This window comes from Muscardinus avellanarius (genome assembly GCF_963383645.1).
Source record: "Muscardinus avellanarius genome assembly, chromosome: 2".
NCBI classification, from domain to species: domain Eukaryota; kingdom Metazoa; phylum Chordata; class Mammalia; order Rodentia; family Gliridae; genus Muscardinus; species Muscardinus avellanarius.
The window spans coordinates 99940876-99964314 of NC_137787.1; the positions used below are offsets into that span (position 1 = coordinate 99940876).

Sequence of the window (23439 nt, forward strand, 5' to 3'; positions counted from 1 at the left end):
CAAGTTCAAGGTCAGCCCCAGAAACATAGTGAGACCCTATTTCCAAAAATAAATAAATGAAATAGGGCTGAAGATGGAGCTCAGAGGTAGAATGCCCCTGGGTTCAATCCCCAGTACCATAATCAATTAATCAATGAATAAATAAAACATTGGAAATTATACAAGAACAGCATAATACTAAACATCATAATTTGGATCAATTATGACAAATTGGAGCAACTGTTCTCAATTATCTTTCAATCTCCTCAATAAAGTTTAAGCAACTAGGATATATATAACTGGGGAAGGTCAGTACCAGGGATTGAACCCAGGGGCATTCTACCTCTGATCTATATCCCCAGTCCTATTTTTTTATTCTTTAATTTGAAATGGTCTCATTAAGTTGCTGAGGGCCTAAGTACCCGAGGTTGGCCACAAATCTCGATTCTGCTGCCTCAGCCTCCAAGTACTGGGATTACAAGTGTGCACCACATGCCTGGCAAATAAGATATATTTTAAGCCACAATTCTAGAGGGCCCAAGCAATTCTTCCAGTATCTAGTCTAACCGTTTGAGTTTTTTGTTTGTTTTTTGGTACTGGGGATTGAACTTAAGGGCATTCTACCTCCAAACTACATCCCCAACCCAGCCCTCCCTCTTAGGGTCTTGCTAAGTTGCTGAGGGCCTCACTAAATTGCTAAGGCTGGTCTCAAAGCTGTGATCCTCCTGTCTCAGCCTTCCAAGTACTGGGATTATAAGTATGCACCACCACACCTGGCTTCAATACAAATATTTTTAAAAAGTGAGAGAAGACTGTATAGACTAATTCCCTGCCCTTCTAGATAGGAACTAACATCTACTGAGTGCTTTCTAAGCCAGGTAATTCATGCATGTGTATGTGTATACACATAAAATATTATAACACTATCATGTATAAAATAACCCCATTTTATAGATGAGAAAAGGTTAAGAGACTGAAAAACCTGTCCCAGGTTACTACCTTACTGAGAAAGCTAAAACTTTATCCATGGAGGCCCTGTTCTTTCCACTATATGCTAAGGCATATATATTTATTTTCTTTTTTTTATTTATTTATTTATTTTTTAATTAATTTATTTTTTAAATTGGTGCATTGTAGTCATATATCAATCACATTGGAGTACAAGACTTGAGAGGATATACAAGCACACATCATCCAATTAGCCCTCCTCCAGCCCCCGTCCCATTCCCTCCCCCTCCCTCCATCCCACACTTCTTTGGTGATTTACTTTGATACATTTGTTTATGTACCTCCTGCATTTTAAAGAGGCTCCGTCCTCCAGTATTACATACCCTCTGATTGATCACATTAGTTGCTTCACTATAGGGCCCTTTCTATAGCTCAACCTCTTCCTGTTGCCCTTTTCCTCCTAGTTATTGCTGATTAAGAGAAGCGTCTGATTTATATTTTCTGCGATATTTCTCTGTGCATGCTGCGTTGCAAGTACCAATCCCACTCTTGATGGTCCCAGTAGTGGCCTGGCTACTCAGTGGACTGATCCAGACCTCGCTGGCTCACGCAGCGGCCTTGCCTCATGGGAGGACCCAGTTCTGGTCTCGCTGGCCCCTGAACCGGTCAAACCCCTAAGCTGGCTTTGGTCCCGACCTTGGAGGCCGCAGGAGTGAACTTGCCTCACGCCAGGCTCCGATGCTGGCCATTGGCCCCTGCACCGGTCTAACCCCTTGGCAGGATTCCAATCCCGGCCTCGGAGGCCCCAACACTGGTAATGCCTCACGGCAGGCTCCGATGCCGGCCTCACTGGCCCCAGCACCGGCCTAACCCCTTGACAGGCTCTTATCCTGGCCTCAGAGGCCCCAGTACCGGTCTTGCCTCACGGCAGGCTCCGATGCCGGCCTCGCTGGCACCAGCACCGGCCTAACCCCTCGGCAGCATCTTATCCTGGCCTCGGAGGCCCCAGTACCGGCCTTGCCTCACGGCAGGCTCCGATGCCGGCCTCGCTGGCCCCAGCAGAGGCCTAACCCCTCGGCAGGCTCCGATCCCAGCCTCGGAGGCCCCAGCACTGGTCATGCCTCAAGGCAGGCTCCGATGCCGGCCTCGCTGGCCCCAGCACCGTCCTAGCCCCTTGGCAGGCTCTTATCCTGGCCTTGGAGGCCCCGGTACCGGCCTTGCCTCACGGCAGGCTCCGATGCCGGCCTCGCTGGCCCCAGCACCGGCCTAACCCCTCGGCATGCTCCGATCCCGGCCTCGGAGGCCCCAGCACTGGTCATGCCTCACGGCAGGCTCCGCTGCCAGCCTCGTTGGCCCCAGCACCGGCCTAACCCCTCGGCAAGCTCGTATCCTGGCCTCGGAGGCCCCAGTACCGGCCTTGCCTCACGGCAGGCTCCGATGCCGGCCTCGCTGGCCCCAGCACCGGCCTAACCCCTCGGCAGGCTCTTATCCTGGCCTCGAGGCCCCAGTACCAGCCTTGCCTCAAGGCAGGCTCCGATGCCGGCCTCGCTGGCCCCAGCACCGGCCTAACCCCTCAGCAGGCTCTTATCCTGGCCTCGGAGGCCCCAGTACCGGCCTTGCCTCACGGCAGGCTCCGATGCCGGCCTCGCTGGCCCCAGCAGCGGCCTAACCCCTCGGCAGGCTCCGATCCCGGCCTCGGAGGCCCCAGCACTGGTCATGCCTCAAGGCAGGCTCCTATGCCGGCCTCGCTGGCCCCAGCACCGGCCTAACCCCTTGGCAGGCTCTTATCCTGGCCTCGGAGGCCCCAGTACTGGCCTTGCCTCACGGCAGGCTCCGATGCCGGCCTCGCTGGCCCCAGCACCGGCCTAACCCCTCGGCATGCTCCGATCCCGGCCTCGGAGGCCCCAGCACTGGTCATGCCTCACGGCAGGCTCCGCTGCCGGCCTCGTTGGCCCCAGCACCAGCCTAACCCCTCGGCAAGCTCTTATCCTGGCCTCGGAGGCCCCAGTACCGGCCTTGCCTCACGGCAGGCTCCGATGCCGGCCTCGCTGGCCCCAGCACTGGCCTAACCCCTCGGCAGGCTCTTGTCCTGGCCTCGGAGGCCCCAGTACCGGCCTTGCCTCACGGCAGGCTCCGATGCCGGCCTCGCTGGCCCCAGCACCGGCCTAACCCCTCGGCAGGATCCGATCCCGGCCTCGGAGGCCCCAGCACTGGTCATGCCTCAAGGCAGGCTCCGATGCCGGCCTCGCTGGCCCCAGCACCGGCCTAACCCCTTGGCAGGCTCTTATCCTGGCCTCGGAGGCCCCAGTACTGGCCTTGCCTCATGGCAGGCTCGGATGCCGGCCTCGCTGGCCCCAGCACCGGCCTAACCCCTCGGCATGCTCCGATCCCGGCCTCAGAGGCCCCAGCACTGGTCATGCCTCACGGCAGGCTCCGCTGCCGGCCTCGTTGGCCCCAGCACCGGCCTAACCCCTCGGCAAGCTCTTATCCTGGCCTCGGAGGCCCCAGTACCGGCCTTGCCTCACGGCAGGCTCCGATGCCGGCCTCGCTGGCCCCAGCACCGGCCTAACCCCTCGGCAGGCTCTTATCCTGGCCTCGGGGGCCCCAGTACCGGCCTTGCCTCACGGCAGGCTCCGATGCCGGCCTCGCTGGCCCCAGCAGCGGCCCAACCCCTCGGCAGGCTCCGATCCCGGCCTCGGAGGCCCCAGCACCGGTGCTAAGGCATATATATTTAGTAAATAGTATTTAGATATTGTAGACTCAGTAGTTCACCTAAGGGCAAGACAAGCAGTGAGGATAATCAGTGAATTAGAACTGAAGGAGATGATTGGATAAAAACCAGATGAGTGAGTCAGAAATGGATGTGTTAGGTATGATAAAACTAATAAGAATAAAGAGCAGACAAGGCACTGGGACAGAAAATTGGACAGCAAATTTAGAGAATAAACAGCCCTATTTAGTTGAAGCTTCCTTAGGGGAGTAAAAAAAAGGTAGATTAAGAAGAAAATTGATGATGAAGACATGAATATCCATCTTAGAAGTGTAGGCTTAACCTTATACACAATGGCCAGCCACTGAAGTATTATGTGAAGGCTTATGAAATGATGACAAGATTAGAATTGCTCTAAACATACTGTTAGGAGACAAAGAAAAAATGGGAAAGAAGTTAGGGAAGGCGAAGGCAGGGGAAGTGAGCAAAAATGACAGTCAAAAGTTCAATAAAGTCCAGTGATCAGAAAAGCTTTATCTAACGGCAGATTTCTTTGATTCATTGAGTAATCACCTACTAGTTACTAATCTTAGGCATATAAATTTTCTCTATGTAAAAATGAAAATTAAAAAAAATATTTTTTTTTGCAGTACTTGGGATGGAACGCAGGGACATTCTACCTCTGAGCTACACCCCCGCCCTATTTTTTGTTCTTTATTTTCAAACAGGGTCTCACTGAGTTGCAAAGGGCCTCACTAAGTAGTAGCTGAGCCTTTCCTCAAACTGTGATCTGCCTATCTCAGCCTCCCAAATACTGGAATTATAAGTGTGCACCACCATGCCCAGCATTAAAAAAATAGATTTTTTAAATTTTATTTATTTATTTATTTATTTATTTTGCAGTGCTGAGGATGGAACCCAGGGGTCTTCTACCTCTGGGCTATACTCCCAGACCTATTTTTACATTTTATTTAGAAATAGGGTCTCACTAAGTTGCTGAGCCTCACTAAGTAACTGAGGCTGGCTTCGAACATGTGCAATCCTCCTATCTCAGCCTTCCAAGTACTAGGATTACAAGCATGTGCCACCATGCCTGGCAAAAAAAATGGAAATTTTTAAATAAATTAAATTTAAAATTTTAGTTGCTTCTAGGATTGCATTTGGGGATTAAATGAGATACATATAAAAAGTGCCCTGTATACAATAGGTATTCAATAAATGTTACTTTTGATGATACAAAAAAACTCAGAAGTGATACTAATAGTTCTAAGTTACAATAGAAGCATCCCTCAAAAAAATATATTACAAAAATTAAATCAGATTCAGGGCACTTAGTATCATCCAAGATCGTATTCAATGTCATGTGAACATAACTAACTGTATAAGAAGGCTAGAAGTTTTTTGTTCTGTTTTGTTTGTGGTTCTGGGGATTGAACCCAGGGGCATCCTCCCTTCGAGCTATACCCTCAGCCCTATTTTTATTCTTTATTTTGAAACAGGGTCTCACTGAGTTGCAAAGGGCCTCAATGAGTAGCTGAGGCTATCCATAAACCGCGACCCTCCTGTCTCAGCCTCCGAAATGCTGGGATTACAAGCGTGCGCCACCATGCCTGGCTTGGCTAGGAGTTTAATAAAAACAATGGCCACAGATATAAAACAAATGAAACTAGGATCTGACTTAGACTTGTAGCAGTAAGTAGAAAATGAATAATGAAGACAGGGCCAACCATGCCAAGTATGGTGGTTTATGTCTGTGCTGGAGAGGCTAAGACAAAAGGATGGCAGGTGCAAAGCCAGCCTCAGCAACTTAGCAAGACCCTGTTTCAAAATAAAATATAAAATAGGGCTGGTGGCATAGCTCAGATATAGAATGTCCCTAGGCTCAATCCCCAGCATCTTTCTCTCAAGAAAAAGAAAGGCAAAAAAAAAAAAAAAAAAAAAAAAATTAGGGCTAACCAAAAGTAGTACTTGTGGTCTGTCATATTAGGTTAATTAAAAAACAAACAAACAAAAAACCCTGCGGACCTTTTAGAATTCTGAAAGGAAACAAGAAAATGTATATAAGTCTGGGTAGCTGTTATAAGGAAAAAAAACAGGAAGCCGGAAAGAAGATGCCTGAGATGTTCCTCTTTGATTAGATAGTTTTTTTTTCCTTTTATTTGATTAAATTTGGAGAAAAAGACATTCACAATTTAAAATCAAATGAATGTAACTTAAGACAATTCTTGATTTACTAACATTACTCATTTTAAGTAGTTTTGAATGGAGAGGAATCTTTTAAAATTAACATGGAGAAATAAAACAGCAAGAAAAACTAATGGGGGAAATATTTCCTATCAAAATGCACAATAATTTAAAGTAATTAAAAATGAAACAAATCCCAGCATTCGGGAGGCTGAGACAGGAGGGTTCATGAACAGCCTCAGCTACTTAGTGAGGCCCTTTGCAACTCAGTGAGGCCCTGTTTCAAAATAAATAATAAAAAACAGGGCTGGGGATATAGCTTGGAGGTATAATGCCCCTAGGCCATCCCCAGTGCCACAAAATAAATAAATAAACATGCAAACAAATAAATGAATAAAATGAACCACTGCCCAGCATGTATAAGGCTTTGGGTTCAATTCCCAGTACTGCCAAAAAAAAAGTTTATTTATAGAAAGAGACAATATTCAGAATTCAGAAATATATATATGAACTTAGTACACGATAAAGGGCTAAGTTTGGGGAAAAAGATCATTTTCTCACCTCATTCACAACAATTTTCTAAGTAGATTCCTCAATTTTAAAACAAAAACCTCTCTTAAAGGACTAACAGAGCTGGGCGTGGTGGCACATACTTGTAATACCAGCATTTAGGAGGGTGAGACAGAAGGACCACAGTTCGCGAACAGCCTCAGCTACTTAGTGAGGCCCTATGCAACTCAGTGAGACCCTGTTTCAAAATAAAGAATAAAAAATAGGGCAGGGGGTGTAGCTCGGAGGTCAAATGCCTCTGAGTTCCATCCGCAGGCCCAAAAAATCAATCAATCAATCAATCAATCAAAGGACTAACAGCTTGGTAAGGTGGCAAATGCCTGTATACCTAGGAGATTGAGTCAGAAGAACTGCACTTTTGAGACCAGCCTCAGCAACTTAGTGAGAATCTGTTTCAAAACAAAATTTAAAAAACCTAATAGCCAAGCGTGGTGGCGTACCCTTGTAATCCCAGCATTTGGGAGGCTGAGACAGAAGGATCACAGTTCACAGACAGCGCCAGCTACTTAGTGAGGCCCTCCACAACTTAGTGAAACCCCATTTCAAAATAAAGAATAAAAAATAGGGCAGAGGGTGAAGCTCGGAGGTTGAATGCCCCTGGGTTCCATCCCCAGACCCGCAAAAAAATAAAATAAAAAACCTAATAATTAGCCGGGCCTGGTGGTGCACCATTGTAATCTCTGCGCTTAGGAGGCAGAGACAGGAGGATCACGTAGGTTCGAAGCCAGCGTGCTGGCTTAAGTCACCCTGTTTCCAAACAGAAAAAGTATAAAATAGGTCTGGGAGTGTAGCCCAGAGAAGGGTTTCCAGGAACTCCAGTACCACCACCACCAACAACAAAAAAAACCCTAATCATTGCTAAAAACTAAAAACATACTAGCCGGGCATAGGTGGCACATGCTTATAATCTCAGTACTTGGAAGGCTGGGACAGGAGGATTGCACAACGTTCAAAACCAGCTTCAGGTACTTAGCGAGGCTCTCAGCAACATAGTGAGACTCTGTTTCCAAATAAAATAAAAACAGGACTGGGAGGACTGAGAGTGTAGCCCAGAGGTAGAAAACCCCTGGGTTCCATCCCCAGTCTCCCCCCACACACACACACACGCACAAACCCTAAATACTTATAATCTTAGGGTAATGTGGCCTTTCCCTTCATATGCTATGAAATCGAATTTCAAAATAAAAAGGGCAAGGAATATAGTTCAGAAGTAGAATGTCCCGGATTCCATCTCTAGTATCACAAAAAATTAATTACTAAAAAATAAAGAGGCATTACATTAAAATCTTAGGGTAACGAGGCCTCTTCTTTCATATAAAATGAAATTCAAATGTCAAAAAGACCATTACTTAAAACTATAAACATTTGCCAGGCATAGTGGTGCACAAATGTAATTCCAGCACTTGTGAGGCTGAGACAGGTGGATTGCAGGTTCATGAACAGCCTCAGCTACTTAGTGAGGCCCTCTGCAAATTAGTTAGACCTTGTTTCAAAATAAAGAATAAAAATTAGGGCTGGGGTATATAGCTTTGAAATTTTTCAATGGAAGTATTTGGGACTCAAAAGAAAAAACAAAATAACAACAAAGGACCAAAGACAGGAAGCTGACTCCACAAGAAAACCTCTAGGCCATTAAATAGATGAAGATCTTGCTGCAAAACATCTCTTCAGAGAATATAAGAGGGTTCACTTGTTTTTTTTTTTTTTTTTTTTTTTTTTTTTTTTTTTTTTTTTTTTGGTGGTACTGGGGTTCCTGGAAACCCTTCTACCTCCGGGCTACACTCCCAGACCTATTTTATATTTTTATTTGGAAACAGGGTCTCTTAAGCCAGCGAGGCTGGCTTTGAACCTGCGCGCGATCCTCCTGTCTCTGTCTCCCAAGCGTGCACCACCACGCCCGGCTTAAAGGGTTCACTTTTCTTTCTTTCTTTCTTTCTTTCTTTCTTTCTTTCTTTCTTTCTTTCTTTCTTTCTTTCTTTCTTCTTTTCTTTTCTTTTTTTGGGTGGGTCTGGGAATGGAACTCAGGGACATTCTACCTCCGAGCTACAACCCCTGCCCTATTTTTTATTCTTTATTTTGAAACCAGGTCTCACTGAGTTGCAGAAGACCTTACTAAGTAGCTGAGGCTGTCTGCAAACCACGATCCTCCAGGTCTCAGCCTCCCAAATGCTGGGATTACAAGCATGATCACTTTTCTTAATGTTAAAAAAAAAAAATTCCACGCCAGGCGTGGTAGCGCACGCTTGTAATCCCTGAGCTTGGGAGGCAGAGACAGGAGGACTGCGTAGGTTCGAAGCCAGCCTTGCTGGCTTAAGAGACCCTGTTTCCAAATAAAAAAATATTTTAAAAAATAGGTCTGGGAGTGTAGCCCGGAGGTAGAAGGGTTTCCAGGAACCCCAGTACACCCCCCCGCAAAAAAAATTCCACAAGTATTCTTTTAAAACCATTACAAACTTGAGGGCTAAACAGTGAAAAGGAATTCAAAGACAAGTCCAAAAGCTATTTTTTTGGTGCTTGGGATAATAATGTCTATTTTGTTTTTATTTTTCCATTGGCAGTTTAGTAAAATACAAAACCAAAGCCAGGCATGATGGCGCATATTTGTAATCTCAGTACTTGGAGGCTGAGACAGGAGGATTGCAGGTTTAAAGCCATCCTTGACTTGGCGAGGCCCTTCACAACTTAGTGAGACCCAGTTTCCAAATAAGAAAATTAGGCTGGGATTTTAGCTTAGAGGTAGAATGCCTTAGAGTTCTATCTCCAGTGACAGACAGACAGACAGACAGACAGACACACACACACACACACACACACACACACACACACACACACATAAATATAAAACCAAAATAATTTTTATGCCAGGCATGGTGGTGGCATGCTTGTAAATCCTAGCATTTTGGAGGCTGAGACAGGAGGATTGTGGTTTGCAGACAGGCTCAGCTACTTAGTGAGGCCTTTCGCAACTCAGTGAGATCTTGTTTTAAAATAAAGAATAAACAATCACGCTGGGGGTGTAGCTTGGAGGCAGAATGCCCCTGGATTTCATCCCCAGTGTTGAGAAAAATAAATAAATAAAAATAAAAAAATAAACAATAAAAAATAGGGCTGGGGGTATAGCTCGGAGGCAGAATTTCCCTGGGTTCCATCCCCAGTACCCCCCAAAAAATATATATACATATACATATATATACACACACATATATATGTAAATATATAACCTATTTATGCTATGAATCTTACATAAAGGTAATACCTCAAGTTCAAAGGATTACTCATGTATTCTGGGGAGATAATAGCTAATATTTACTGATGACATACCGGGCAATGTTATACACATATAATAAACAAATCGGCAAATTAGCTTTTTTTTTTCTTTTTTTGCGGATCTGGGGATGGAACTCAGGGGCATTCAACCTCCAAGCTACACCCCCTGCCCTATTTTTTTTATTCTTTATTTTGAGACAGGGTCTCACTAAGTTGCGGAGGGCCTCACTAGGTAGCTGAGGCTGTCCACGAACCGTGATCCTCCAGTCTCAGCCTCCCGAATGCTGGGATTACAAGCATGCGCCACCACGCCCGGCTGCAAATTAGCTATTATGATTAATGTTCCTGGGTCATATCTGGTTTGTATGTCAGACCTTCCCCCTCAAAAAGTAGAGTCATAGTACTTAGAGTACTTATGGTCTTAATTTATTTTCTGTAGCATATATCATAACAAAATGTTATCTGTCCAAAGCCAAGGGTAAATTTTAAGTCAGAATATCATTTAAATTAAAAATTAATGCATGCATAGCTCACACAGATTTGTTGTTCAGAATTATGTTGTACAGTTTTTTTTTTTGTTTTTTCATGTGGTACTGGGGATGGAACCCAGGGGCCTTCTACCTCCAAGGTATACTCCCAGCCCTATTTTTTTTTTTTTTTTCAGAACTGGGGATTAAACCCTGGGGCATTCTACCTCCAAGATACACCCCCAAACCTATATCCCTATTTTTTAATTCTTTATTTTGAAACAGGGTCTCACCAAGTTGCACAAGGCTTCACTAAGTAGCTGAAGCTGACCACAAACCTGTGATCCTCCTTTATCATCCTCCTAAATACTGGAATTACAAGTGTGTGTCATCATGCCCAGCTCCTATTTAATTCATTTAGGGACAGGGCCTTGTTAAATTGCTGAGGCTGACTCTGAACCTGTGATCATCCTGTCTCTGCCTCCTAAGTACTGGGATTACAGGAATGTGTCACCACGACTGGTAAGAAATTTTTATTTTACTTTTTATTTTTTGCAGGTCTGGGGATGGAACCCAGGGGCATTCGACCTCTGAGCTATACCCCCTGCTCTATTTTTTATTCTTTATTTTGAAACATAAAATGAGTAAATAATTTTGGCTACAATTTTTAAAGACTTTTGTATAGTTCTATTGGCTGTAGTCTCATATAGTATCATAGCTAGTAAGCTCTATGTAGCCACAGGCTCTGCATCTGCAGATTTAACCAAACTTGGATCAAAAATATTTGAGAAAAAAAGTTCACTTGTATTAAATATGTACAGTCTGGTTTTGGTCATGATTCCCCAAATAATTATTTACATTGTTTTAGGTACTATAAGTAATTTTGATATTAAAGAACAAAGGAGAATGTCATTCATTATATGCACACAATATACCATTTAATATAAAGGATTCAAACATCAGCAAATTTTGGTATCTGAGATATCCCACAGAAATCTATATGTGAAGCAGGTGTGGTGGCACACACTTATAATCCCAGTACTTGGGAAGCTGAGACAAGAGGATAACAGTTCACAGACAGCCTCAGCTACTTGGTGAGAGCCTGTTTCAAAATAAAGAATAAAGGCCGGGCGTGGTGGCGCACGCTTGTAATCCCAGCATTCGGGAGGCTGAGACCAGGAGGATTGCGGTTTGCAGACAGCCTCAGCTACTTAGCCAGGCCCTCTGCAACTCAGTGAGACCCGGTTTCAAAATAAAGAATAAAAAATAGGGCAGGGGGTGTAGCTCGGAGGTAGAATGTCCCTGGGTTCCATCCCCAGACCCGAAAAAAAAAAAAAAAAAAAAAAGAGTATTTAGCCGGGCGTGGTGGCGCACGCTTGTAATCCCCGCTCTTGGGAGGCTGAGACAGGAGGATCGCACAGGTTTGAAGCCAGCCTCAGCTACTGAGTGAGGCTCTCAAGCAACTTAATGAGACCCTGTTTCCAAATAAAATATAAAATAGGTCTGGGAGCATAGCCCGGAGGTAGAAAGCCTCTGGGTTCCACCCCCAGTACCACAAAAAAATAAAAAATAAATAAAGAATAAAAAATAGGGCTGGAGGTGTAGCTCAGAGGCAGAATACCCCTGGGTTCCATCCCCAGTACTAAAAACAAAACAAAACAAAAAACACTATATATGAAATTGTATTACACAGAAAAGTGATCTATGGTTTAAAAATAGATGTGTGGTGGTGGATCACACTTGTAATTCCAGTACTTGGGAAGCTGAGACAGGAGGATGGCAGCCAGCTTCAGATACTTAATGAGGCCCTCTCTGCAGCTTAGACCCTGTTTCAAAGTATAAAATAAAAAATAGGGCTGGGAGTGTAGCTTGGAGGTAGAATCGACAAAAAAAAGAAAGATAGATGCGTAAGTGCATGTGAATGAACTAGAAAGGTTCACTACAGATTCTTCTGGGATGACAAAAATAACCTTTATCTTGGCAGGAGTGTGAAATATATCAGTGTATTTGTCAAAAATTAAAATTAAGCAGTTAAGTGTTATGCATTACAATATATGTACATTTTTTAAACTGTTTAAGCCAGATATGGTGGCACATGCCCACAATTCCAGCACTTGGGAGGCTGAAACAGAAGGATCACAGGTTTAAGACCAGCCTCAGCAACTTAGTGAGACTTTCAGCAATCTAGGCAGACCCTGTTTCAAACCAAAAATTAAAAAAAAATTGGTGTAAGCTGGGTGTGGTGGCACACTCTTATAATTCCAGCATTTGGAGGCTGAGACAGGAGGATCATGGTTAGCAGATAGCCTCAGCTACTTAGTACCTCTACAACTCAGTGAGACTCTGTTTCAAAATAAAGAATAAAAAAATAGAGCTGGGCTGGGGTGTAGCTCAGAGGTAGAATGTCCCTGAGTTCAATCTCTAGTACCACAGGGGGGGTTAAAAAAAACTATTTAAAAATATAGTCAGGGTAAGGAATTGGGCAGAGGTATCATAGAACAAAAAATGGCAGAATACTAATTGCTGAACCTGGTGATGGGTGTATGGGGCTCATTATACTGTTCTGTTCATTTATATATATTAAAAACTTTCCATAACTAGCCGGGCGTGGTGGCGCACGCTTGCAATCCCGCGCTTGGGAGGTGGAGACAGGAGGATTGCGCAGGTTCAAAGCTAGCCTCACTGGCTTAAGAGACCCTGTTTCCAAATTTAAAAAAACCTAAAAAATAGGTCTGGAAGTGTAGCCCAGAGGTAGAAGGGTTCCACCCCCAGTACCAGCAAAAAAATAAAATAAAATCCATAATTAGGTTTTAAAACTTTTTCCCTTTTAGTTCCCATTAATGGAAGATGATAATTAGCAACACTGTCCTTCACATAAATTGAAATCTTATTAGGGCACTGTCTAAACTTTCTTTTCTGTGCCAAATAATCCCTGCTATCTATACCTGATGTTATTCATCACTTATTACAACCCACCTTGAAATCTGCTCATGATTTTCCAGTCTATGTACAACTAATTAGTAGGGAGAAATGGGCTTAAGCTAACACTTCTTTAGTCTACTACATACTTAATATGCTATCTACTGTAAATACATTAATAATTTAAATTCCCAAACCTAATTTGGCATCTAATATTCCAGTCCAATTTATTTACTTAATCATTTGTCTCACTTAGAACTTACCTTCAGTGGCAACATCTACCTTACTTGTTCACTATTTCTTCCACCTGGCAAATAACAGGTACTTAGCAAATATTTATGTAATTAAAATACATTAGAGCTCACAAGTACCTGGTAAGCTCTTCTTAGTAATGCAAATTTTCCTCTTCTAGCTAGCTCCACCTTAATTTGCCTATATAATCTTACTGGAATCTGTATCAATTGTTGCATATTATTCCAAGTGATGAAATAGAATGATCCATTTAAGAAATTCATATTTCCTCTTTATTCAAACATTTAAACAAAATATTTTAATATAAACTGGGTGTGAAGCTGGGAGTAGTGGCACATGATTGTAATTCCAGCATTTGGGAGACTGAGACAGGAGGATTGTGGTTTGTGGCCAGCCTCAGCTACTTAGTGAGGTCCTTTGCAACTCAGTGAGACCCCATTTCAAAAAAAAGAATAAAAAATAAGGCTGGGGTGTAGCTCAGAGGTTGTCCCTGGGTTCCATCCCTAGTACCACACACACACACACACCAAAAAAAAACCCCAAAAAAGAAAAGAAAAGAAAAAGCTGAGTGTGGTGGCATGGTGGTGCATACTTGTAATCCCAGTACTTAGAAGGCTGAGACAGGAGGACCATAGGATTATGGCCAATCTCAGATACTTATTGAGGCAGACCTCTGCAGCTTAGTAAAACCCTGTTTCAAAATAAAGAATGAAAATAGGGCTGGGGGTATATCTTGGAGGTAGAATGGCCCTGGATTCAATCCCCAGTAATGCAAATAATAATAATTATAAATTTAACATATGAATCAATGTACTTTACATATTCCAACAAATCCTTAAATGATGTATAATTTCGGCATATAATGTTACTTCTCATATTTATATAAAGAAAAAAATCCTAATGCTTTTTTGATAGCCTCAAATTCTATTATTATCACCATAAGCAAAAACCCAAATACATATTTAGAATTGAGAGTTCTTTACAGTGTATTCATTACTACTGAGTTAATAATAGACTATAGTAAAAAACTATGATCAGTATTACTTCAAAAGAATTTGTGTATGTACATAAGCTTGAGGTAAAATTCCTAAATCTCTTCGGAAAGTGGAAAAAATCGGGGCTTGTTCTCAGAATACCTTCGTCAAGAAAAATGAGTGTTGTGGTTTATGAATGAAACTATCAATACATTGGATTAAAATTAAGAGTTCCACTCCAATTCTGAAGAATTTTTTTCATTCTTGCATAAAATCATCAAAACATATATTAAATAGTGAGGAGGAAATGCTGTGTTATCAAAATATACAAAAATTGAGTAACAGTATAACATATGAGTTGTAAAATCAAGACTTTTCCTCATTACACAAAATACTCAGCCAGGTGTGGTGGCGCATGCTTATAATGCCAGTACTTGGGGAGCTGAGACAGGCAGATCGCAGGTTCAAGGATAGCCTTGACAACATAGCAAGACTCAGCAACCTAGCAAGAGACTGTTTCAAACTAAAAAATAAAATAAAATAAAATAGGGCTGCGAGTGTGGCTCAGAGGTAGAACTCCCCTGAGTTCAATCCTCAGTACCAAACAAACAAACAAAAACCCCACAAAATACACTACCAAGTAAGTTGGTAAATGCAATTTTTCTCTGTCCAACTAAAATCCTTTGAAAAAAGATCTTCCAACATTCCAAAGGATAAAGCAAAAGTAAATATAGAAGAGAAATAAAATCACTCACAAAGAATGACATTATATATAACTTTATTATTTAATGAATGTTTCACAAATGTCTTACATATATCATTTGCCACAAATTAAAATTCTTCCAGATGCTATTTGATGGCTATGGATTACATGCAACTTTAAAATTAAACATTTAATTCAAATGTGTCACATGCAGCAAAGGTGTTTAGAAACAAAGGTTTCAAAGTCAATACTAATTTAGAGACATCAGCAAATAGATCTGACCTTTTCAAGTGGCCTTCCCAAAGAGTTTCCAATCAGTTTCCAGTCATTCAAGACTTCTTCAACTTTGGAAATAAACCTAGGAAGGGGGAGAAAAAGAGCTTTCTCTAAATATGTAACTGCACATTTTTTCCTATTATTATACAATTTCTTTTTAAAAGCTTTAACATTTTGATTAGAGGATTAGAAGTTAATATTGTTAGTCTAATTCATAGATGTGAAATAAAAGCAGAAATCTTATTTCAACAATTCTTAAATTTTGATTCATTTAAGTCTGCTACTTACCAAACAAAAGAATTCTGCCTTGTATTCAATATAAATTAACAATAAATCTCCCTACTAAGATGATACAATAAAATATGGGACATAAATACAAACTAGTAGACTAAAATACTATTAAAGATAATTTTTAGCTAGGTATGGTGATGCACACTTGTATTCCCAGTACTTGGGAGGCTGAGACAAGAAGATTGCAGGTTCAAGGACAGCCTCAGCAAGTAGTGAAACTCATCAACCTAGTGAGACCCTGTTTCAAAATAAAAAAATAAAATAGGGCTGGGGATTGTAGCCTGGAGAGAGACGGCCCCTGGGTTTAATCCCAAATAAAGATAATTTTGAAAATGATAATCTCTCCCCTACTCTCAACATAATGATTAAAGTCAACTTTCATTTTAAATATGTTTAAGAATTCTCTGATTTTCCCTCCTTTCTAAAAAAAAAAAAAAAATTGGGGAACTTGTTCATTAAATGAAACAAGTTTTAAGGGATAGTGGACAAGAAGCTGTAAGTACATTTCTCATCTTCAAGGAATAGTAGGCTGATTTAAAACCTATTCACTCAGCCGGGCATGGTGGGTGGCTCACGCTTGTAATCCCAGGATTTGGGAGGCTGAGACAGGAAGATTACAGTTCAAGGACACCCTCAGTTACCATTTAGTGAAGCCCTTTGCAACTCAGCGAAACCCTGTTTCAAAACAAAGAATAAAAAACAGGGTTGGGGGTGTAGCTTGGATGTAGAATGCCCCTGGGTTCCATCCCCAGTACCACCAAAAAATAAAAAAAAGAGAGAGAGAGAACTGAACCAGGTTGGTTCACATCTGCAATCCCAGTACTTGGGAGGCTGAGACAGGGGGATTGCAGGTTCAAGAACTTAGTCTCAGCAACTTAGGGAAGCCCTCCATAACAGAGTGACACCCTGTTTCAAAATGAAATAAGGCTGGGTGTGTAGCTCAGAGGTAAAACAATGCCCCTAGGTTCAATCCCAGTACCACACCAAAAAAAAAAAAAAAAAAGAGGAAGAGAATTTTGACTAGCAACATATTCAACATCAGAAAGTTAAAACTCCCATGCTTACTTCTTACATAAGTTAAATATGATGCAATCTAATTGCTCCCTAAAACATCTAGGAAGTATTGCTAGAGTTATCAGCTAATTCTAATCAAGTTGTTTTAAAAAACATTAGATTTTTTTCTTTAGTGGTGTTAATTTTTACATTTAAGATAGTAATAAGTCAAAGTTCATGATTTGACTGAACCTTCTCATTACTCTTTAAAACTAAAAGCAGTGTTAAAACATATACTAATTTACTTCTGAGCAGTTCAGTCAACTGAGAATTATTACTTCTGAAAGTGAGTATTCTAGAAACAAGTTTACAAATTTAGAAAAGAACGAAGAAGTGTAAAATATATCCATAACTGAACAAAAATTTGCATGAAATATATACTGCAGGGGTAAAAGTATATAGCTCAATAGTTGAGGGCTTGCCTATAATGCACAAGGCCCTAGGGTCCATTCCAAACACCAAGGAGAAGAAAAAAAAAAGCACCAAGTGTACACTGCACTTATAAAGGTAAAAAACTGGAAGCTATAGTAATGTCTAATTGCGAACAGTTGGCAAACAGTTACAAGTGGTACATCTACTCAATGGAATAATCATATACCCTCTAAAATCCATGTTTTGAGGAACATTTGAGGAAACAAAATGTTCTTATGTTAAGTGAATAAAGGGTATTGTGGCATATGCTGGAAATCTCAGTACTGGGAGGCTGGGACAGGAGGATTGCAGGTTCAAGGCTAGTCTCAGCAACTTAGCAATGCTCTCAGGAACTTAGTGACACCCTGTTTCAAAATAAAAAATAAAACAGAGCTAGGGGTGTAACTGGGACGTAGAATGCCCTAGTGTTCAATCCCCTGTTACCACAAACATAAAATAGTTATAGAAACAAGTATTTATATTGTTTAATCCAAAAAGCTTATGACCATACCATACAGATTAGAAGGAAATATGTCAAAAAAAAACTTAAAATAATTTCTCCTGGTGCTAGGTGAATAGGTATTTTTTGCTATGAGGTACGACTGCAACAATAAAAAATAATTTAAAATAAAGCTTTCAACAGTAAAAGAAAATCTTAAAATACTTATATAAATTCTATCAGTGCTAGCTAAAAGAAAATATTTTACTTTCTCCTATATGTATTAAGATTTGACTAAGCCAGGCATGGTAGCGCATGCTTGTAATCCCAGCATTCCAGAGGCTGAGAATGGAGGATCGTGGTTCACGGACAGCCTCAGCTACTTAGGGAGGCCCTCTGGAACTCAGTGAGACCCGGTTTCAAAATAAAGAATAAAAAATATAGGGCAGGAGGTGTAGCTCGGAGGTCAAATGCCCCTGGGTTCCATCCCCAGACTCGCAAAAAAAAAAAAAAAAAAAAAAAAGATTTGACTAGAAAAATTTATTAATTTTTTTCCTTAAAAGATCTCCAGAAGCTAGGCACAGTGGCACACACCTGCAATCCCAGTACTTGGGAAGTCAAAACAGGAGAATTGCAGGCTTCAGGCTGGCATCGTGCAGAAACTTAGTGAGACCCTGTTTAAAAAAAAAAAAAAAAAAAAAAAAGAAGGATGTAGCTCAGAGGTATAATGTCCTTTACCTTAATCTCCAGCACAAGGGAAATGGAAAAAAGGTGGGAGACTGGGATGTAGCTCAGTGGTATAATGTCTCTGGCCTCAATCTCCAGCACCATAAAGGAAAGAAAAAAACAAAAACTGACTCTATACATACTGGGTTTGCTATATGCTCCTAATAAGAGCCACCAGGTATCTTAAGCCAATTAGTCATTACAGACTCATTTAATTCTGGTCTGTCTCTTTCACTGTACTTTACGTTCAATAAGAGCAGAAGCCATTTCTGTTTTTACTAACGACTACACCCCTAAGTCCTTTTGATGTCCTGCACTGTGTATAATACATGGACATTAAATAAATACTTCTTCAATGAACAAACTATAAAAATATGAGCTTCTACTTAGCCCTTTCAGTAAATAATCAGTAGGATGCAAACATGCTGACAAATATTTTTCATTCAGACATTAAATTCAGAGTTTACAAAACTTTAAAGTCTTATCATTTTTCTCCTGAGTTTTAATATACCAGTTTCACTGTGCAAAGTGAAACTAGTTTTATAAGCCAAAATCCAAGTTTCCTACTTCATGATATGATAATACTCAACAACTGTTTCCATATAAAGAACTGAAAGACTTAATATCCCACTTCAAGGGTTTTTTTTGTTTTGTTTTTTTGGGGTTTTTTGGCAGTACTGGGGATGGAACCCAGGGCATTCTACCTCTGAGCTATACTCCAGCCCTATTTTTTATTCTTTATTCTGAAATAAGGTCTAAGTTGCAGAGAGCCTAATTAAGTAGATGAGGCTGTCCTCTAACTGTAATCCTCCTGTCTCAGTCTCCCAAGTACTGGGATTGCAAGCGTGGGACACTATACCCAGCCACTTCAGGATATTTTAAATGATAATTTTTTTCCATTCAAATACTGTTTCCTTATTCCACCCTCCAAGATTATATATATATACATATATATATATATATACACACACACACACACACACATATATATATAATTTATATTTTTATATTTATATATACATTTATATTTTGCAGTACTGGGGATGGAACCCAGGAGCATTCTACCTCCGAGCTACACCCCAGCCCTATTTTCCATTCTTTATTTTACTTATTTTTTTTATTATTATTATTTTCGGTACTAGGGATGGGACCCAGGGGCATTTTATCTCCGAGCTATACCCCCAGCCCTATTTTTTATTCTTTATTTTGAAACAGGGTCTCACTGAGTTGCAAAAGGCCTCACTAAGTAGCTGAGGCTGGTTGCAAACCACAATCCTCCTATCTCAGCCTCCCAAATGCTGGGACTACAAGCGTGCGCCACCACACCTGGCTTAATTATATTTTTTAACTACTTTTTTTTAATTTTTTTATTTTTTGGTGGTACTGGGGTTCCTGGAAGCCCTTCTTCCTCCGGGCTACACTCCCAGACCTATTTTTTTATATTTTTGAAACAGGGTCTCTTACGCCAGCAAGGCTGGCTTCGAACCTGCGCGATCCTCCTGTCTCCGCCTCCCAAGCGGGATTACAAGCGTGCGCCGCCACACCCGGCCTTTTTAACTACTTTTAACATATCAATTTCAACAGGTCTAAAACTGCACTGTCACTCTGACACTTCCTTATCTTCTTTCTCAGGCAAGAAACTGCAGCTGTTTGATTCTTTCCACTCTCATGAGTATCAAGCTTATTACCTAAACCTTTGAAATATCTTACAATCCTTCTTTTCGTCCTTTTCTCTATGGTTCCAAATCAGGATCTTAACTATGAATTAAGGAAAGCTGGCCATTCTAAAATCAAGGGCTCCTTTCTTTCTTTCTTTCTTTCTTTCTTTCTTTCTTTCTTTCTTTCTTTCTTTCTTTCTTTCTTTCTTCTTTCCATACTGGGGATTGAACTCAGGCATTCTACCTCTGAGCTACATCCCCAGCCCTATTTTTTATTTTAAAACAGGGTCTCACTAAGTTGCCTAGAGCCTCATTAAGTAGCTGAGGCTTGCTGAAAACCTGTGATCCTTTTGTCTCAGCCTGGGATTATAAGTGTGCACTACCACACCCGGCTTCTCACTACTTTCTTATTCTTTTTTGTGTGTGTGGTACTGGGGGGTGGAACCCACGGCCTTTTCTACCTCCGGGCTATACTCCCAGGCCTATTTTATATTTTATTTAGAAACAGGGTCTCACTAAGTTGCTGAGAGCCTAAGTAGCTGAGGCTGGCTTTGAATCTGTGCAATCCTCCTGTCTCAGCCTCCCAAGTGCTGGGATTACAAGCGTGTGCCACCACGCCTGGTTCTCACTACTTTCTTATTCTAAGTGTGGTCTCCTGAACAGGAGCATCTGTATTACCTGGGATTCAAAAAGTGAGAAACATAAATTTGGGAGTTCTACCACAGACCTACAGAATTATAAATTCTGAGTGTGAGGACCAGCAATCTATGGTTTTCTGATGCATGCTAGAGATTGAAAATCACTTGTCATAAGTACAGAATCTCGCTAGATTCCTTCACTTAGCTTTATAGGCTACCCATAACTTGTCAGATGTCAGTCCCTTCTTGAGTCTAACCAACCACTTTATCTACCTATATATGGATCTATTGCCAGGGTTTGCTATGTTGCCCAGGCTGTTCTTGATCTGAGCTCAAGTGATATCCTACCACAGCTACCCAATTAGCTGGAACTACAAATTACTGAACCCATCTTCCAATTCCAATTTTCAAAGCAGCTAATTTTTTATCTTTCCACAAACATATCTCCAACAATTCTGTTGTCCACAACAATATCAGTCCTATTTAAACTCTTATTTTTATAGTTAGTACCAAATGAATGACATTTTAACTACTGGGTTTAAAAATATATATATTTCAAGTCCCCTCCCCAATAGTTGTGAACACACAATAACTGCGCAATAAAGTCTTGAATGTGTGGTTATCTTACAAGGGACTCTTCCTTTTGGGAAGGGGGAGTTTACCAGAGTCAAATAATTACTACAGGAGAGATCTTTTATATTTTCCTATGCTACCAAATGACATCATATCCAGAGATGTCATTTTCTCTCCTACTCAGAAGAGGTTATAAAGTGTTACAACAATCTAAACGCTGATCTCGACACTGACAAAACTGAAAGGTTTCTGTGACACTGAATAGAAAACTTTAGACATGACTCCTCCACAAACCTGACTTTCAACGAATTTCAGTAATGAAACAATTTCTTCTGAGTTTGACAGGCGCAGGAAGCCGAGGCACGTTACCCTACGAGTCAAAGTGTTCCAAGCCATATGCAGATTTTGTAAAAAGGTTATTCTAAAAACCAGGATGGAGATGGTGGGAATGTAGCAGATGGACAACCATCAATATTCTGAAGAAAGGCCTGCTCCTGAGCACGGTGTTACCAATGTGCGGACGAAGTAAATAAGCAGCTGCGAAGTTCGGTGCTTGTGATAACAAACGAGTTAAAAGGAAATAAAAACAGGAACGTCAGTGGGGCCTCGGGAATGATTTTTGCGGGTGGCCCCTGGGGGTCGGGAAAGTGGTCTGGGAGTAAACAAAACTTTTTCTCACAGCCGGCTGCCGGGGTCGGCGTTCCTGCTCCCGCAGAGCCGGCGTCACCCGCGCGGAGCCTGGGCCCGAGGCGGCGCGGGGAGGCCCGGGCGCGGCACCCGGACCCCAGAGACTCACCTCTCCCACTCCGAGGCAGTGGTGAAGTCTGTGATCTCGAAGACCTCGGACTCGGGCTGAGGGAGAGAAAGACAGAGACTGAGCCCGGGAGCGATGACGTGGAGGAGCGCGCTTACAGACCTCACAGGTAGGGAGCGGAGGACTCACCTCGCTGTCGGCCGCCATCTTGAGGAGCGCCGAGCCTGCGCGCGGGCTGCCGGGAAGGGGAGCCGAAGCGCGAGGGGCGGGGCGTGGGCGGGGCTTCCTCGTGGCCCCGCCCAGGGCCCGCCCAATGTGGGTGGGTCCCGGCAGGACCTGGAGAAAGTTCTTTGTTTACTGTGGTAGGAAGGATTTAGTGTAGGCTCTGCTACCCCTGTAGTTGATTTAGTAGTACATAAACATTTCCTGCAGAGAAATAAGTACAGAAAAGTAGTAGAAGCAAAGTAGGACAAGGCCCTAAATTCATGTGGATAAGATTGTATTTATATTTAAGAACCTAAAATTTATATTTATATTTTTATTTAAATATAAATATTTAATTTAAATATATAATATTTAAATATATTTATTTAATATATATTTAAATTAATAAATATATTAATTCAAATATATAATATTTATATTTATATTTATATTGTATTTATATTTAAGAGCCAGGCGTCGTGGCGCACGCTTGTAATCCCAGCATTTGGGAGGCTGGGACAGGAGGATCGCGGTTCCCTGACAGTATCAACTACTTAGTGAGGCCCTTGGCAATTCGGTGAGACCAAGTTTCAAAATAAAGAATAAAATATAGGGCTGTGGGTGTAGCTTGGAGGTAGAGTGCCCCTGGGTTCCATCTCTAGTACCGCAAAAAAAAAGAAAACAAAAGTAACAGAAGCAAGGTAGGACAAGGCCCTAAACTCACATGGATAAGATTGTGTTTAAGCAAAGTATAGGACAGAGGCTGCCACATTAGGGGTGGGAAGCTTATAAGCAGAGGGAAAAGCATGTCTAGAGGCTGCAAGCTAGGCACGATGGTACACGTCTGTAATCTGAGTATGTGGGAGATTGAGTCAAGAGAATTGCAGGTCACAGGCCAGCCTCTGCAATTTAGGGAGGCCCTGTTTCACAATAGAAAAATAAAATAGGATTGGGGGTGTAGTTCAGGGGTAGACCAACCTTCCATTCAATCCCCTACCCCAAAAAAAGGCACATAGGTTTCCATTCAAGCTTCATTTATTGATTACCAGGCACTGAGCTAGGCTATATAAACCCAGCCATTCCTATTATTTAGCTTCCAAAAGAATTTACTCAGTTTGGTTAAGTAATAAAATAAAAATCAAGATGGGCGTGGTGATGCACACTTGTAATCCCAGCATTTGGGAGGCAGAGACAGGAGGATCGGTTTGTGGACAGCCTCAGATACTTGGTGAGGCCCTCTGCAACTCAGTGAGACCCTGTTTCAAAAATTTAAAAAAAAAGAGAGAGAGAGAAAGAAATAGGGCTGGGGGTATAGCTCCTAGGTACAATGCCCCTGGGTTCCATTACTGCAATAAAATAAAACAAAATTTAAAATGAAGAATAAAAAATAGGGCTGGGGGTGTAGCTCAGAGGTAGAATGCCCTTGGATTCCATCCCTAGTTC

General features: G+C 41.8%; 1 protein-coding gene across 2 annotated transcripts in view; it reads right to left on the reverse strand.

Annotated features, from left to right (window-relative positions):
* Positions 1-21999, reverse strand: part of RAB3GAP1 (RAB3 GTPase activating protein catalytic subunit 1) — a gene marked incomplete at both ends in the record, with an annotated part of 104859 nt that extends 82860 nt beyond the window's left edge. For both annotated transcript variants that reach the window (XM_080690003.1, XM_080690002.1), the window contains 3 exons: positions 15256-15331; positions 21835-21890; positions 21982-21999. In XM_080690003.1, coding sequence (XP_080546129.1) covers positions 15256-15331; positions 21835-21890; positions 21982-21999 — 150 coding nt within the window. The remainder of the gene's footprint in view (positions 1-15255; positions 15332-21834; positions 21891-21981) is intronic.
* Between the last annotated feature and the right edge of the window lie 1440 nt (positions 22000-23439).